The sequence below is a fragment of the Octodon degus genome, unplaced genomic scaffold (genome assembly GCF_000260255.1).
Source record: "Octodon degus isolate 3935 unplaced genomic scaffold, OctDeg1.0 scaffold00086, whole genome shotgun sequence".
In the NCBI taxonomy this organism is placed as follows: Eukaryota; Metazoa; Chordata; class Mammalia; order Rodentia; family Octodontidae; genus Octodon; species Octodon degus.
In genome coordinates this window covers 6,449,293-6,467,201 of record NW_004524662.1, presented here as the reverse complement: position 1 = coordinate 6,467,201, position 17,909 = coordinate 6,449,293, and the positions used below count along the sequence as shown (strand labels likewise).

Here is a 17,909-nt window from a genome sequence, read left to right as displayed (position 1 = left end):
TTCTGGCTGCCTTTCCTCTGTGTGTCTCTAAATGCAGATGTTCCCCAGGCTGGGCACACAGCCCGGCCTCCCATTCAGCCTTCCTTTGGCTGCTGGTGTCATCTGCATGCTAATGACTTGCAGCCAGATCTTCTACTCTACCAAGAACTGTGACCTACAGGCAGCTCCAGTTGTACATCCCACCTTCTCCTTAATGCTTTCTTCCATTCTGAACTTTGATATAATGTATTCATTTGTTAATTTTAATTTACGTTTTATATAAGTTGAAGGTTTGTTGTAAAACTTTATATTTAAGTGTTGAAGAAAGTGCCAACCATACAAATCAATTGGGACATACTTTTTAAAAATCTTGCAATTGATTGATTTCCTATCTGAGTAATACTTATAAGCCAAAATTCACCCCTCTCTTTTACCTTATTAGTCAAAGCTCTCACAATGCCTGTGGAACTTAACTCTATCTACAGACTCATAAACTTAGATACTAGAGTCAACTCTGTATCCTTTTTGCCCCCTTGGTACAGGAACTTGTGCTTGCTAGGCAGGCACTTGTGCTGCTGAGCCATATCCCTGGCCCTCCTTATCCTTTCTTAACTACACTATATAATGATTACTCCATCAGCTTTCTTGCAAACGCAGTTCTATGTGTACACTGCTCTGCTGTTATAACATATACCCGTGCTCATGTGCCTCCCTGCTCATGCTTTTTTGGGATCTCTGTGGTTGTGGACTCCTGTGCACTGTTTGAGGTGTGCTGTTATCGGGCCTACAGATGCCTCATGCCCCTTTCCCCTACACATGACTCTCCTGTGTCTTCTCATAGTGCCATTATGTACAGTGCTCTCTCCACCTCACTCTCCCCACCAATACATTTGCCTACTATGGTGATTATACTCATTTCTCATACAGGTACCATCTTCTCTTTTGCAACTTTGAGCTACCTCCCTGAGGTATGTGCTCTTTCTCCTGGGGTTCACCACATCAACCATCACTGTTTCAGGAGTCTCTCTCTACATTCCTTAAGGGTACTGGCTTTTTGACAGTTTCTTTTTAGCATGATAAGCTCCTACTATAATAGAGTCTTTATACTTTTCCTCTTCACCTGAACATCACACACTTCTTGTGCCTTACTCATATCTCTGCTCAAGTGTTATGGTCTTTGACAGGTCTTCCCTAATCTCTTGTCCTCATAATAAAATCCCTGCCAGTTGTTTCCTTTACCCTTTGGTTTTTTTCTGTGCTGCAGGATTATTTGTCTGTTTTCTTTGTTCACTCTCTTATGGCCTGTCACCTGGTACTTAGTAGACCTTCAGTGAATATTTATATAAATAACTGGATTATATCCTTTCTAACTAACATAGTATCTAAAACAGAGTACGCACTCACTAAGTGCTTACTAAAAGAATAAATGCAGAGTATGCATTTGTCCATGGTTAAAGAAATTCCTGTGCTTGAACCTACTGCACTGAAGAGATCCAGGACTTTCTGGAAAAGATAAGCAAGGCAGCTGGAAGACAGATAAAAATGACTGGCTAATGGCAAAGTCCGTTCTCATCAGAATTCTGGTTCAGTTATTCAGTTCGGATTTTTGGCAAGTGATGCAGATTCTTTTTCAGAAAATGTTGATTGATTGCACAGTTGTACCCACTTCATTTGCAAACCTTCATTATCTCTTTTTCCTTTCCTCCCTCCGTCTGCATTTAGAAGGGGAGGAGCAGTGTATAATTCCACAAGGCAATTTTTGTGAATAAACCCACTAACTGGCTGCTTCTTTCAGTCTCACAGTCTCCACACAGAATCTAAGTGTCTGCTAGAGTTGTGTATTCTCTCCCAACTGAATCTTCCTGTATTCATTCATTGGCACATTCATTTGATTACTCACTCATTCATTCAGTGAATCACTTGTTCAGCCCCACTGATGTTACAAGGTATATGTGGATGCCTTGCTCTTGCTTAATGGAAGAATTATTGAGTTGCAGTCTGTGGGTGGGTTTGTCTGAACTTTCCTGTAATTGTATATGGAAAGTTTTATGTTTGAATATTAAGAAAAGGATTTTATTTAAACAGCTTCATTTTCCAAAGAAAGAAACATGTTAAGAACTACTGATAGACAATGGGTTGAGCTCAGCTTTGAATTTAAATGGCAAATCTTCCAAGATTTTTCTCCTAAACCTTTTCGTGGTAGGAATAATTACACCAGTTATGCTTGTGTCTTGTTTGGATTTCAAATCTGATAGTTTTTAAAACATGTTAATTTATTAGTTCACTATAAGTTATACCCATTACTCTTACTCAGGTTCTGGCTTTGCTTCAATTGTCCCCTCTGTATGTGCCTAAAGGGCAGATGGCAATGGTGAAGCAGACCTTGGTCTGCTAATAAAAGCAAGACTTAGATCCTCCTTAGTTTGCACTGATAATTATGTGGCCTTTTGTTTTTATCAAATGAGAGGAAAGACAGTGGAGTTGTAAGAGCTGATTTGGGTTTTCAGTGGTAGCAACTGTGTACATTTACCTAATCAATTTATGTCAGAGGCATTCAGCATCTTAAAAATGAATGCCAATTACTGCCAGAATAGGAATGAGTGACTCCTTCAAAAGAAAATTCACTGGGCAGTTGCTGACACTCAGTGAATTGCTGGCTCTTTGCCCAAGTGTGTGTGAAATGTTTGCAGTAGTTTGAGGCCTTGACTGCACTTGGCTCATGGCATTTGTGATGACAGTATTTTTCTGACATCGTATCCTAGAAAAAACAGGAGCTGGCAACAAGATATAGGGATAAAACGTCCTACAGGTTCCTATTAAAATTGGAATAAACATAGTTACAGTGAAATCATCTTCAGCCCACTCTGTTTTTCATGACAAAGGGCAAGAGCTGGTGTGTACTAAGTGTCTTCAAGGGGTACAGACTATGATCTGCGGTGTTTATTGATTCACAAGTATTTTTGGTGTGTCTTCTGGATTGTGGGCCTGCCCATTCTAACTGCTAGGATTTCTGCAACGAACAAAATGATTCATATGGCCTGTGAAGGTAACAGCCGCTGGGAGAGACAGATAGTATGCAAGTAAGTTCTGGGAGGAAAATTAAAGAGGGGCAGGGCCTGTGACATGTCCTCACACTTGTTCTAGAAGATGCTCACTATTTTGACAGATTGAGAAACTGAGGTCTACAGAGTATTTTTTCAATACCACCCAGCTGATCAAGGATAAAGGGAAGATTTGAAATAGTGTGCTTAACTCCAGAGCCCTGTGCACAACTGCTACGCTGTAATTAAAGTCTTCTCAGTGAGCTCCTTCTCCAAGTAGACAAGACGAGCAGCATCCTGGATGAATCATTTATCCTACAATAAAGAGACTTTGAAGTGATATAATAGTCTGGTGGCAGGATTGCCTGGCATAGTACTAGCTGAATGCTGTGATGTCAATACGTGTCTTAGAGATTCTAATGTAGGCAGTGGTGTATTTAAACAGAACAGGAGGTAAAATTGTAAAGTACAGATTTTTAGGTAGCACTGAAGAGACATTGGGCTTCCTGAATGCCAGTGTCTGGCTGTGAGAGAGCAGCCATTGGTATTGCGTCTTAAGGAGAGCAGGTTGAAGTCTAGATGATGATGGTGGGGCCTTGCATATGTAGCTGTGTTAGTGTATATTCACCCTTGCCTTCCTGTCGGAGGAGTAGATCCAAGTATGTGACTTCATCCTCCATACCCCAGTTTCAGAAAACTCTCATTCTTCTCCTTGCCCTATCCTGCATTGAGTTGCATGTCCTTACATTTTATTCATTGGCATATGTGGCAGTTTCCCCTCTAGGTTCTTATCATCAGGAGGGCCAATGTGATACATTGTTTTTATATCTATTGACACAGATCTTGGCACCGAGGAGAGGCTCAATAAGAATTTTGCACAGATGTTTTTAGCTTTCTTCTGCCAACATATCTAGACATGAACATGAGAGACTGGCTTACATCTGTAGCCCTGAGGTCAATGGAATTAGTATCACTCATATTATAAACCTTCACTGAACTTTGGGTGGATAAATATAATTCCATAGCTTGAAATTGTTGAGTTTTGGAAAATGATCAGTGATTTCAAAAGCAGGTGCTGTTATAAATAGAGCCTTGTGGCCTTCAGACAAACCTGCCCTGTTTTGCACAGGATTTATGGTCACTGTTCCTTTGGCAGAAAGAAAGTTACCGAACATTCTGCCAAACATTGATGTGCCCCAAAAGTTAGAAGGAAAAGGTGGAGAGGAATAGAGGAGACTAGAGGGAGAAGATGACCGAGTGCTTGGAAGACAGGACAGGAGAGAGAAGCAGGATGGGCCAAGAAGCACCGCTTTCTTTTTCCCCACAGAAACATAAGCAGTTTGTTGCAGAGCTAGTGGTTCTTAGTTGCCTGTCACATCAGTGGCCTCGGAATGCTTGGTGGAGGGAGCATTAGACTGGAAGAAATAAGGTTTGCCTGACTTACCTCAGTATCAGTAGCAGATGGTACAAATGTCATAACATAAAACTTTGGGATCGGAGCAAAAGCATCAGCCTGGGGGGAAAATGAAGATAACAGATGTAGACCTCCTCACCAGTCATTGCTGCTGACATTCAGACTCCTAGTAATCTCCACTGCTGAGCACTGGGCGGAGCTCTGCTGCTGAGTGCTCCTGAAGTCAGGGTGGGTCACAGCCAGAAAGCAGCACTCAGCAAGTAAGATTTTAAGCTGGTTTGCAAAATGAAAGTGTAGTAATCCCTTTTTCTTCAAAGGGAGCATGCAAAATCTAACCCTCATTAAAAACTTACGCTACCCCCAAAACATTTTAGTGTACTGTGGCAAAGATAGTTTTGCAGTTGAAAGGTAAATATTAAATTTTCCATCGTTAGTGCTATATTCAAGTACCATATCTAATCTGTCCTCTGTTTTATCCTGTGGTGGGCAGAAAGTATTTGGTATTTTTCTATAAATTGTGGCTTGGTTCATGAGTGACACATGGTCTTATACTCAGAGTTGGAAGTGTAGCAGAAGAGCTCATGAGAAGAGAAGTAGAAATAAATACAAAATAAGCAGCCCTAGATTAGAGCCTGAATCTGATAGTGAATACCTTAGCTGGATGTGATAGTGAAGCATGCACCACCACATCCAGCTAAGGTATTCACTATCAATTGCAACACTCTGAGAGGCTCTGGCAGTAGGACTGCAAGTAAAGTCCTACCTGGGAAACTTGGAGAGTTAGAAAAACCTTGTCTCAAATTTTAAAACAAAAAAGTGATGAGGGATGAAAATACAACTGAGTGCAAAAGTTGTCAGTTCACAGTACTGAGGAAATAAGTGAAGAAAAAGGACAAAAAAATAAGAACACTTTTATTCAGCATAGGAGGCTAGGCAGTACCTCTGGAGCTCATTTTGCATGGCCTCTTGAACCTTTTCACCACGTGTACAACCTTGCTAATGGATGGTATCCTGGTCAATGTCAGGACCTGACCACCAACAGAGTGCCTGTCTTACAATAAAGCTCAACCTGCTTGCTGCTATAATCCTGAACCAGAATAAATTAGATATATCACCTTTCATGGCTCACGTCAAGTAAAACTCAAGACCCTGCCACTCGGAGACTCTCCTATACTGTAGTCTGAAGTCATTTTGTGAAAGTCTAAGCCTTAAAACTTACGTGTGTTATGGTAGGTGGACATACAACTCAGTGTATTTCCTATCTCTACAAGGAACCTACAGAAAAGAAGGGATCTTTTCCTGTTCCTCAGGGACACTGACTGTTAGGGCTTCCACATTTCCTCAGATGCTCAGATTCCAGCAGCAGCTTAAGCCGCTATTAGGAATTCCATTGACTAGGGGAAGTGCAGCTTCTCCCATGAGGAAACATAATCGTCTCGTAAGTAGTCCATGTGAGAGCCATGCAGTAGCTCCTATGGCAACTATCAGATTCCTGGAGAAAGACCGTTTTCTTCGCTGGCCAGCTGCAGTTTGAGAAATATCTGCCTCAGAACTCTCATTTCCTTTCACTGAAAATAAAGCTAAGATGGGCAAAATAAATCTTTAAAAGGAAAACTTAGTACTAAAAGGAAGCCTCTATAATTTCTTGCTGATCAAATATAGGAAAATATTGCCGATATTTATTAAAGTGATATTGGGGTACTGTTTCACATTTAGAGGACTGTACTGAATTGATATATATTATTAAAATGACATATCAAAAATCATGGTAAAGATTAGTTAATTAGAAAGAAAATGAGAGGTCTAAACACTCCCTATTGAATGTGACAAAATTTTTTCCCAAAATTCAGCAATGCATTTGTGAATGTTAAAACTTTCACAGTTGTGTGAACCCTAATTATTTTCCCAAATACATTCAGTCCATACTTAATTTGTGGGAGAAATTCAAATAAATGTTGCATCAAAGAATTGTGAGTCAACACAAGACTGCCTAAAGCTTCACTTGCATTCTTAAAAACTTTGTCTAAATTGCTAGTACTAGATAATGGTAGTACTGAATAATAGGTTCTAAGGTATGAATTATGAGAATAGATTTTTAACTTTAAAAATCCCTCCAAATAAGAGTATAAAAATTATCCCAGTGTGTATCAGTTCTAAATATAGGAACAGTTTTGTTTGACCCTTGTATTCATTTTTAATTAGCCTTCACCTGCCTGAATAACAGTGCTTCCTATTTCTTTTTCTGATCATCTCTTATCTTATACTTTAAAGAGCAGATACTAATCTTGGTGCAAATATATTAAAAATCCTTATTATTTGTTTTCAGATATTTATAAGATGTATTGCATGAAAACTCTGTTTGCTTTCAATGGTGTTCCAGTGCTCTCTAGGGCATGGTTTTAATTATGGTGTTGTGACAGGGGCTAAGCTGGAGCCTAACACTACCTCCGTGTCTCTTCTCCCAATTGAAATCCCTATATAGAAGGCACACACAGACAGCTGAGGAATTCAGTGTTGAAAACGTACAATCTGTGACCATAATCAGTAGACAGCACTGTGAGGGCCAGATTGAGAAGGAAGACTTAGTCTCAGGTTATGTGCAGATGTAGAAATGTTGCTTTTGAGGGGTAACACTCACATTAAAAAGTACTTCATAAACTTCTGAGACCCCCTTCCTGAGAAACTCTCCTTGGCTTGCTTAGCCCTGCAGTGAGGAGGCTAATTGAGATTCTTTAGGAGAAATCCCTTTTCTTTTCTTCCGTAGCCATGGAAAGACTCATTAAGCATTCTATACTCCATTCTTTCCCAGACCCTGACTTTGCTTAGCCCAAGTGCTAAAGCCCAGCGAGTGATGTCTGGGGATTCCATTAAGCATGTCCTTTGGCTTTCCCTCTGCCAAGCTCAGTGTGGGAATACATCCTTGCACCTCAGATGAAGGATTCAGAGGGCAGCCATCAGAGGTGAGCCAGCACAGAGCTTTTCTTTTACTGAGTGGATGACTCCAACCTTGAGATTCTACTTGCACAACTTTAGGGTTATATTCACATGCAGCTCCCCAGAATATTAGGAGGAGTGGAGAAAGCCCCTCTGAGACAGTCCCCTCAATCTGCCAGTTCTCGCTTTTCTTAGTGAAGCAAACTACTGGAAATGGTGCTCCATGACGTCACACCTGTCTTCACCTTGGAATATCTTTGTCAAGGGGCCCTTTCAGTAGCATGCTTCTCTGCTGCTTACCTGTGGCCTGTGGTCTCCCTGCCCTCCGGGGACTGTACTTCTGAGGAGTATGGGGAGGGCTGTGAGAGAAAAGGGCACGGCAGGACACGGGCAGCGAGGGCTCAAGGCTGTTCCTCTTTCATTATGTGTGTCCACTGAGCTGTCCTCTTTCTGTTTTGTAATGGGTTCTTCCATGGCAAGTTGACCTTTTGCCTGAATAGGTCAAGTTCCCACTGCGTGCTAATCCTCAGCCTGCCTCATGTTTGTGCATCCCTGGAGGAGAGGAGCCCTGGTCAGGAGGCTGACTGGATGTGTGGTGTCTTTCTGAAAGAGGGATTGTCTTTTACTGCACAGAATTAATTCTCAGAGACCACCCTGTGAGTTTACTCTGAAGAGTCTAGATTAGAACACTGTTTCTGATATAGTGAGAAGTAAATTAGACTTTTCCAACCATGGATTTGTTCTGTATATTGTACTTGTTAATGAGAGGGAGGCCAAATTCATGATCCCAGTGACTCATCAGATTATTTTGGATTTCTAAAAGAAATGATCACAATTTCCTTAATTGATCTTCTAAAATAAAAAAAAAAACTTTTCATATTTTTTTCGTTTAAATCTCTTAACACTTGATGTGCTTTGTTTTTAACTCTTGTAAGACATGACAGTAGACTTTTGGTGCTTGTTGATGATAATTGTGTGCTGGGGCTGGTTTTGTTTTAAATTGGCTAAAACTTTCCTTTGAAGTGTTTGTTAGGATCAATACTCATTATAGTAGCTAGAGTTTTTAGCATCAAATAGACACTAAACAAATAGTGAATCTAATTTTCAGTGGAATTATTATGTTTGATTTTTTTAACAGTTTATATAAGCTGTTCAAATTATGTAGCTCTCCTCACTGTCAGTGAAGTAGTGACATAATCTTCATAGATAAGGGATTATGTCTTTTGTTTATTTGGAAGTAGTTGTAGTAGTACTAGGAGTGTGTGTATGTGTGTATGTGTGTGTGTGTGTGTGTGTGTGTTGGCTAATTTAGAATTCTGAGTTTTAAAAATGTCATATTTTAATTGAACAAAAAAAGAAATATGTAATCAAGTGAGTTGAAATATAATTGCTGAGCAGTAATACGTATATATTGGACTACCAAACGGTTCTTAAAACAGTCAATTTTGAAAAATAGGGAAATCTAGGAAAACTTCATGAAGCATGATTCTCATAAGAATAAATGTCTTTTAGCTCTTCCTCAAGCATTAATGATCTTTAGTAAGCACAATAATATTAAAACAGAAAAACAAAGTAACTGCGTTTACATCATTCCTGAGTTATCAGTGTCTCAATTCTCAAAATGCCAAATATGATAGGTTAAGTGCAAGATAAGAATGCATTTAACATCTATTCAGTTACCAATAATTCCAGAGTTAAAGCAGGGCTCCTACCAGGGGCATAATGGTCTCCTGTTTAACATATTTATGTTGGTTGTAAAATTAGGAACTGTCATTACAGCCCCACATCACCTGCATAAGTGAAAAACATATAAATCAAGAGAAGTTCCAGAGCCATAAAAATGCCACCGAGTAGAATAGCTTGAAACTACTTACAAGACACTTGTATATTATGCTAGCATGTATGGTGATGCACAATTCGGTTTCTAGAGGATTTAAAGAACAAAGAATAACTGCAGATAGGATTCTGAAATGCAAGGCCTGGTGAAGACATTTATTTGGAGAACAACTTGAGTCCTAGTGGGTTAAAGTAAAAAATAAATAAATAAATAAATAAATAAATAAATATAATAAGGCCAGCAGCGACCTGGCTTGAATAACCCCTGCATGTTATTCAAGACTTGTGTTTCTGGGCTTCTAGAAGGCATTTGAGTGGCCGTCTGTGGTTATTGAAGCTTGCCTGATAGGCCTGGTAGTACATAAATGCTTCCATATCTTTCCTGTGATATTTTAGGATCCCCTGTGGGTTAGTGGCTGCTGCTGTCTTGCCCCCCTCTTCATCTAGTTATTTGTAGAGTAGTTTAGGTTTTCTAAGGTTGGTACATTTTTCAATGAGGTACAGTGGTTTCGTATTTTAACTTTGTAATTAAAGGCCCTGAAGTGTTCCCCAAATTATGAATCACTAATAATGATCTTTCTGAATCATAATTACTGCCTCAAAAAGAGACTGGACATTCTAGAAGTCTTTCAGTCCCCCCTTTTCCTCCCAAAACCAACCCACCCCCATAATCTTAAAAAAAAGGCTGCAGATTTTATTCATGTGGGATCATTCACACCAAGCTACCATAATGTGCAATTAACACTCGAGAAACTGAAAACAGTATTCAGCAAGACAGCTGCATTATCAAAAATGCCAAAGGAGTTTTGAAGGGAGTAATGTGCATGTTAGAATAGGAAATTAATCAGAAACGCACACGCACACGCACACACACATACGCAGCAGTGCTGTCTTAAATATATTTGAATATTAAAATATTTTAAAACCTACATCTTTACTGGTAATAAAGATTAACCTCAGGCCCAAAAAGTGATTTTTCTGTTCTAAAATTACTACTATAGTTGTGTGCTTTACTTCTTAGGCAAACAAGGATGCTAGAGTAGAGATCTCTTGAGGTTTCTTCCTAATGGAATATTCCTTAACAATAATCACTCTTCAATTTTTTTTGTAATTTTTTTCACTGAATTTTTTTTTTAATTTTTTATCTTGCTAGAAATAAAGGTACTGAACACTCAGGCTATTTTCAAGTTGCCTTTCAGATATCGCAGTGGTAAACTTTCTACTAAAGCACAGCACAAAATCTTAAGTGTGTTTATATTACAATCCCTATTAAATTTTGGCTCCAACAAACTGATTCATTTCTAACTGAAATAAAAGAAAATTCTCCCAGTAATATTATCCTGGAATTTTCTTGCCAACTACCTGAAAGTATTTTTAAACGTCAGAAATAGAGGATTTTGATATGATATTTTTATTAGTCATGTCTAGGTTCAGAAAGCAGAGCTTTGTATAAAAATTTTCATGAAAAGCAAGAGGACTTAGAGAATTTACTTGTTGGAAATATAGAGATGATATGCATCTCTTCTTTTATAAATTACTATGAAGAAAACAGACCTTTATGATGCTTGGAATAAAAGCAGCAGCAGCAGCAACAACAACAACAACAACAACAACAACAACAACAACAACAACAGAAGTAAAGTTTAAAAGCAAATTGCACCTCATGTTTTAAAAACATGAAGAGAGAAGTTATTCTGCATCCCCAAATACCACATCCTAAAAGGCTAATTTTGCTAGGGGTTGCTTGTGAATGGCTGGTCCCTGAAGGCAAAATTGTGGAGTGTGTTAAGGAGGGAATTATTACCCCTGGTTAGGAGGAGAACAGTATTTGGAAATTTCAGGTGAGAACAGTCCCTGATGCGAGGTGCATGCTGACAGGGAGTCTGCACGTGCCCCTTGTCAGCCCAGTAGCATAGTTACATGTGAGTACTCAGCTACTGTGAAATCTAGCTGTGGCAGAACACTTCTCACTAGGATACATGGTCATTAATAAGAATCTCTTATCGATTTGCTTTATTAAACTGTCATAGTTATTAGCTTAGAATATATAATAAATGTCCTATTCATTGTTTCTTAAGCTAGATGCGACAAGTTTAGATTTATTTGGGTGTGAAAAGTAGTTTGTAGATGCTTAAAAATATCAATACCTTAATTTCAAAATGTACTTAATTATTTTATTTTATTGTGTTTTTGTTTTAATTTATTTTATTTTGAAGAGTAAAAAAAGCAAGAACAAAAATCAGGAACAAAGACAGAAACGTGGTAACATAAAACAATACATATATTACAGATTTTCAAAAAAGGAATAGCTGATTAAAAATGGTTGATATATTATCTATTTTTATCATCAACTCTGTTGCTCAGATTAATAGCTGTAAGTTATATAAGATTGGACATATGATTGAATATTATTGCTTGCTTTCAAGAAACCTTAAATTTCTTTCTCTTGTCTCCTTTTTTTCTGCTTATCTTTTTAATTAATTATTTTAAAGAAATATGAACATCTGTGTTTTTACTCTTAATATATTAAGAAAAGCCAAAAGACTTTTTAAAAGCTGGGTATGGGTTTTGCTTTTCTTTTTAATGCTTCTAAAAGTCAGTATTCTACTTATACTATGCTAATGTTCTGATAACTAAAAATCAAAATTGACACTGAGTAGTATTTCAGGTCTTACTGGTATTGTGATTGGGTAGTGGTGCAGTTGGGCAGAAATTAAACTGATGTTAGGAAACCAGAACTCCAACTTAATTGTTTTTCTTCCTTTTCTTTCTTTCTTCCTTTTTTTCTTTTAAGTTATAGGTGCACAGCGAAGGAGAAGTCCCAGCGCTCTAGCCATTGAAGTATTTGAAGCACATTTGGGAAGTCACATTTTGCAGGTATCTTTAAAAGAAAAACAAAATTGCTTTTATTTAACCAAGAAAAATTCATATTTCTATGAATGTCTTAAATATTGATATACACTTTTAATTTCAAATATGTATTTGATGCTGTTTTTCTCAGAATTCTGAAATTCTTATGAATTTGTGTTTTTTTTCCTTTTTAGAAAGCCATCCTTTGAGAGAATATTAATGAGAAAGGGAGGGCAAGTATTATTTGTGCTGTAATAATTTAGATGAGTTGCACTATTTATTTGATGCCCAATGTACAGTAGCTGGCTGTTCCCAGAGTGATTGTATGTGTGCTGTATTTGTAAGTGGATATATGTGTGTGTCTTTGGAGCTACATATTGTTTTTGGAAAAGCACATTTTGTTGCAAAAGTACTGTGACATTTTTATGTGTTGCCTAACTTCAGTTCTTTGCTTGAGTTTGTATTTGTTAAATGCTTCCAATCGTAATATTCGTTTCTCCAAATCAGACTGTTTCTTAGGATGAAGTTTTAAAGTCTATCTTTGAGGAAAGGAGGCCAAAAATGTTTTTCATATGACCTTCATGACAAATGAATGCAAACGTTACTAGGATGAAACTTTAGTTCCTTAGCCCTAAAGGAGATTCATTCCAAACTCAACATCTCACTTACTTACAATGCTGTCTCTTAACACTGGCTAAGAATTCAGCTTGTCTGCCTTCATTCACTGGGAACTGGCCTATTGTGTTTCTGCTTTCAGGATAAATGTTGTCAAAGCCAAAGCTTCCTTTACTGTGGAAGTTATTTTTACATGGAATTTGAGGAGACAGATTTTGAATATTTCGGCATCTTATTGTGTTTGCAGAAGTTGGTTATGTTTTTCTCAGATAAACGTTGTAGCTCAGTAAAAATAAACTTCAGAAAGGTGTCAAATCAGAGTTTTAAAATAATTTCAGTAGTGCTTTTGTTTTCTAAATATTCAAAACGGAGTTTGAATCTAGCATATTATTTCCAAATGGATATACACTGAAAATACTCTTCCTACTTTCTTTCTGAAAAATAAAAGGTAGCTGTTGGTCAAATCCCCCAAATAACTCAAAAGCTATTTTCTGGCTAGTAGTTTATGAATCATGAAGAGTTACTCAGACGATATGTGCTTGTCAAGATCTGCTGAATCAGACTCAGAACCTTCTGGTATAATTTTGATGTTTTTTAAGAGCTGATAAGTCCCAATTCACATTTGCAAATGTAAGGCTTTGAGAGCTCTTTTTTTTTTTTTTTTTTTTTTTTTTTTTTTTTTGGTGGTACCGGGGATTGAACTCAGGATCTTGTGCTTGCTAGGCAGGCACTTATTTTACTGAACTATCTCTCAGGCCTGAGAACTCTTTATTTTTGTTTATTTGACATTTGTAATTTTCCATTAGATCTGTCAATATTGCTCAAATAATTGATGTCTCTTGAAACCTGCCTTTAAAGATGCTATTCTAACTCATACATAAATTTTCAATTTATCTTTGCATAACCTAGGATTAGTTTTAAGAATACAGAGAGAGGTATGTTTCTAGATTTTGAAATTATGACCTTTCTTCTATATATATGCTTTGTTCAGAAACTCCATTATCAAGTTCTGTGGGCGCCATAATATATGAGGTGTGATGGAAAACAGTAGCAAAAAACTTACATTTTAAAAACTTTTGTTACAGTAAAAGACACATTTCCATAAATTCCCATCAGAATATTTCCACTCACTTTCAAACACATTTATCCTATCACTCTTGCCACTTTCAGACTTAATTCTAGAAGTCCTTTTATGTGAACCTCTTTTGTTTCACTGTTGTGACTATCTCAATGTCCTAAACCAATTCAAAAGGTTTACCTTTCATGGTTGTGTTGACTTTGGGGGACAGCCAGAAGTCCTATAGTGCCTGATCTGGTGGGTGAGCACATACTGTAATGTTTGTACAATCGGCAATTACTGTTGTGAGCACAGTGATAGAGTTGATCATAAAATAAGACTTCAAGAACTGTTTCAGAAAGTAGCAAGAGGGCTGGCCAGATAGCTCAGTGGACTAAAGCTCCTGCTGAGTTGGCAATTGAAACTGGGCGTGGTCACGTCAACCTGTAATCCCAGCACTTGGAAGGCCCAAAACAGAAGGATCACTATAAGTCCAGTCTACATAGTGAGATCCTGAACACCCAGTAGACCCTGTGCAAAAAGAAAAGAAAAAAGTAACAAGAATGATGAGTGTATTTGATGTAAGGGGAATATTTTGAGAAAGGAGAAGTATTTTTATAGTGAATAATGACAAAGTTTCTGTTACTGTAGTAATTTTTAAATTTGAATAATCAAGATAACTTCCTGAAAGAGCTAAAGACATCTTATAATGATATAAGACTGGGTGTGGTGGTGTGCGTCTGTAATCCCAGTGCTTGGGAGGCTGAAAAAAGGAGGATCACTATGAGTCTAATCTTTGTAGTGAGGCACTGTAGACCCTGTACAAAATACATAAAAAATGATTTACATCCATGATTATAGCAGCACAATTCATAGTAGCTTAGAAGTGGCCTACATGTCTATCAGTAGATGTATGGATAAAGAAAATATGACATTTACAAACAATGGAGTACTGCTCTGGCATAAAGAAAGATGCATTTAGATCATTCGTAGAAAAATTGATGAATCTTGAGACCACAATGTTAAGTGAAATAAATAGAAACACAAGATTAAATATTACATGATTTATTTTATGTGAGAAACCCAAATTATAAATAAAGACCACAATACAAAGTTTTAAAACAAAACTTGTGAGGTTTTAAAACAAAATTTAAAGAGCTTCAATTGAATACAGCTCAGTATAAAAACATAATATAGATTAGCTGTCTCAAGTGCCCTTTGAACATTATACATCATTTAAAGAACAGAGGATCTAAAAACAGGCCTCCAGCTCTTCATTTTGTGTTGATTGCACTCTATGTAGGTGCCACCCTTAAAGAGAAGCCTAGATAGCTGGATGCCAGGGGATGAGAATAATAGCACTGGTGACAGAATGGGAAATCCTGGCAAGAGAAAAATGGCAAAGAGCCTGGGGAAGTTTAATTTGGAAGACATATGACCTAATATATATATTTGAAGGCATTTAAAATATTTTTAAAAGGATTAGATAGATTCTACTTGGCTTTTGAGTATAGAAAAAAGAGCAATAGGTACAAATAGAGGAGAAATTTTTAAAAATACCCTTCTTACAAAAACATTTCCCTATGGAAATTAGTACATAGATTCTTTAAAAAAAATCACCCTAAATATAGAAATTCCATTTAACTAGGCTATTCCCTTTATAGGTGTATTCCTACAGAGCTAAAAGACACCATATTGCAGTCATACATGCATATCCCATGTTTATGGAGTGTAACTTGTAATAGATAAATCTTAGAAATGGCCTATCTGTCCAGGAGCAGCTAAATGGATATAGAAAATGTGGCATGATGCATAATAGAGTACTATTCTCCCAGAAAGAAGGATGTTTGAATCACTTGTCAGAAATCAAATCTACTTTCGAAAAAATAAAAAAAAAAAAGAACAACTTTCTTTGGGCTGGGGAGATAGCTCAGTGGAATTAGTGCTTGCCTGGCAAGTGCAAGGTCCTGTGTTGGATCCCTGGTACCAAAAAAAAAAAAAAAAAACCTAGCATAAGAAAATGGATCCACTTTTATACTGTAATATTAAGTACAATAAACTAGACACACAAATTTAAATATATTATGGTTTTTCTTAAAACCAAAATATAAAATAAAGAACAAGATAAAGATAATTAGAAACAGGAAGATAGATCTTTTACAATTGGGCAAGAGCACATCAGATGGAGTGGAGATAAGTGAGGCAATAAAATGAATTAAGATGACTCATTTCACATATCAACTCCCTGTGATAAATGTAATTATTATGTACTGAAAACATATTATAAGAAGGAAATACAAGGAGAAAACATACTCTCAAATATAACTGGGCATATTTGAAATAAGTTCAAATCTGTTGGCTTTAAGGGAACATATAGATAACTATCAGCTTTAGGGAAATAGATAAATAGATTTGTAGATAGGCTTTTAAGTAAGGCTTCCAAACATTGTGTACTTATATAGTCTTGAAATTCCATAGACACAAGAATTTTTTGTTTCATTTGATTATAACATAAGTGATTATGAGGTGGAAAAACTATATAATACTCTGTATCGAACATGTAGCCTAATATCTTATTCTTGTAAATAAAAGTGTTGCAAGCAAAAGAAGATTGGGTAGTAGTAAGAGAGGAGCCTCCTGTAAGTATTATTTTTAGTTGTCATCCTAATTAGGATGAGCCCCAAAACTCATGTTTTTATCAACTTCAGCAGGATCCCATTGTTCTGTGAAGATGAGATGATTTCTGTATTTTGTTTCAAGAAGGTTGTTGTAGAATTTGATTGATTCATGGGGGATGGAGTGAGTTCTTCTTCCTTTTACTCAGTCCTGCCCACCCTTCCTTATAAATACTTGATAAAATCCGTGTCGTCAACAAGATATTGATAGGGCCTCCAGTTTTATGGTATAGCCATGCACTGTCCTCCAAATGCTTCCGATACTTAGTATTGACACAAAATTTGCTTACTGTGACTTCTGTCTTTACTTAGCTTGCATTTATTTGGGGAAAAGAGGAACCAAATTCCTCATTAAGTGAGGAACATTACACTAGTCAAGTATGATGCGGCAGTAGCAAGGCTCTGAGGTAGGCATAAAACATCATCAAAGACATCTCAGGCTTGCTGATGGATGGATAGGAATTCACTAGGTAGAGAATATGGAAGAATTTTTGCAATCAGACAAAAAGCATATAATAATAAATCTTGGTTGGGGACCATTAACATGTTTCATAGGATGTCTGCCTCATGAGCAGTGCATGTTACATGCCTGGTTAGGCAATATAGGTGATGTGGACTTGACTTCCTACCAGTGATGAGCTCATGGAGGTTTTTATGGTTTTATGGAGGAAGTAATGAGGGAAGGATTTGTTTTACTTCTGAAATTATTATCAAAATTAAATGGTCTAGGGAGTCTTTGACTTGTGAGAGCATGACATAAAGAGAACCATTTAGGAACTTTTTGTAACAGTCAAAATAAAAGGAAAGAAAGAAAGTAAAGATTTTCTTCAGGGCACAGCTTTGTGAATGGAGGAGAGGTATGTGTGGAGGTTAGGTAGAATTATTAGCACAAGCCTTTAAAAAGAAGAAAAGAAGAAAAGAAGGGCTAGGGAATGGTAGGATTAATAATGACCACAGGCTTTGTAGGTAGGAACTTACTTATATGAGGATCCTCTTCAAAGAAATTGAAAGCCATGTTCTCTTAAATAGCCAAGTTGATATGAGGTGAGAGGATAAAATCTTAGATTTTTTTGTTTATTTGTTTGTTTATTTGTTTTCTGGTACTGGGAATCAAACTTATGACCTCGTGCTTGCCAGGTGGGCCCTGTGCCACTGGATTGTGCCCCAGCCCAGAATCCTGGGTCTTATCAGCTAGCTCAGTTGTGAGGGAACAACTCAGAACAGGGCTGCAAATTACTCATCACTGGTGGATAGATGAGTGCTAGTTCAAATGAAGCAGTAAAGACTCACAGAAATGATGTGGGACAGAAAGGGCTAAAGAGAGGCAACACCAGGGAAGGTTATTACATAAAAGGTAAGCAGAAGGTGAGAAAAGAGTTGATATGACATTAGAAGCAGCACACATTTAGAAAAACAAAATGACAGGTATTTCAAGCATGGTTTTAGTATTATACATCACTATAGTTGTTTACTTCACAGATATCGGCATATAGAGTTAATCAGGGTGA

The 17,909-nt window shown here is 37.2% G+C and overlaps 1 protein-coding gene across 1 annotated transcript in view; it reads left to right on the top strand.

The window, feature by feature from the left end:
* Positions 1-17,909, top strand: part of Npas3 (neuronal PAS domain protein 3) — an 812,688-nt gene that overhangs the window by 315,830 nt on the left and 478,949 nt on the right. Inside the window, exon 4 of the mRNA XM_023721834.1 lies at positions 11,999-12,081. Coding sequence (XP_023577602.1) covers positions 11,999-12,081 — 83 coding nt within the window. The remainder of the gene's footprint in view (positions 1-11,998; positions 12,082-17,909) is intronic.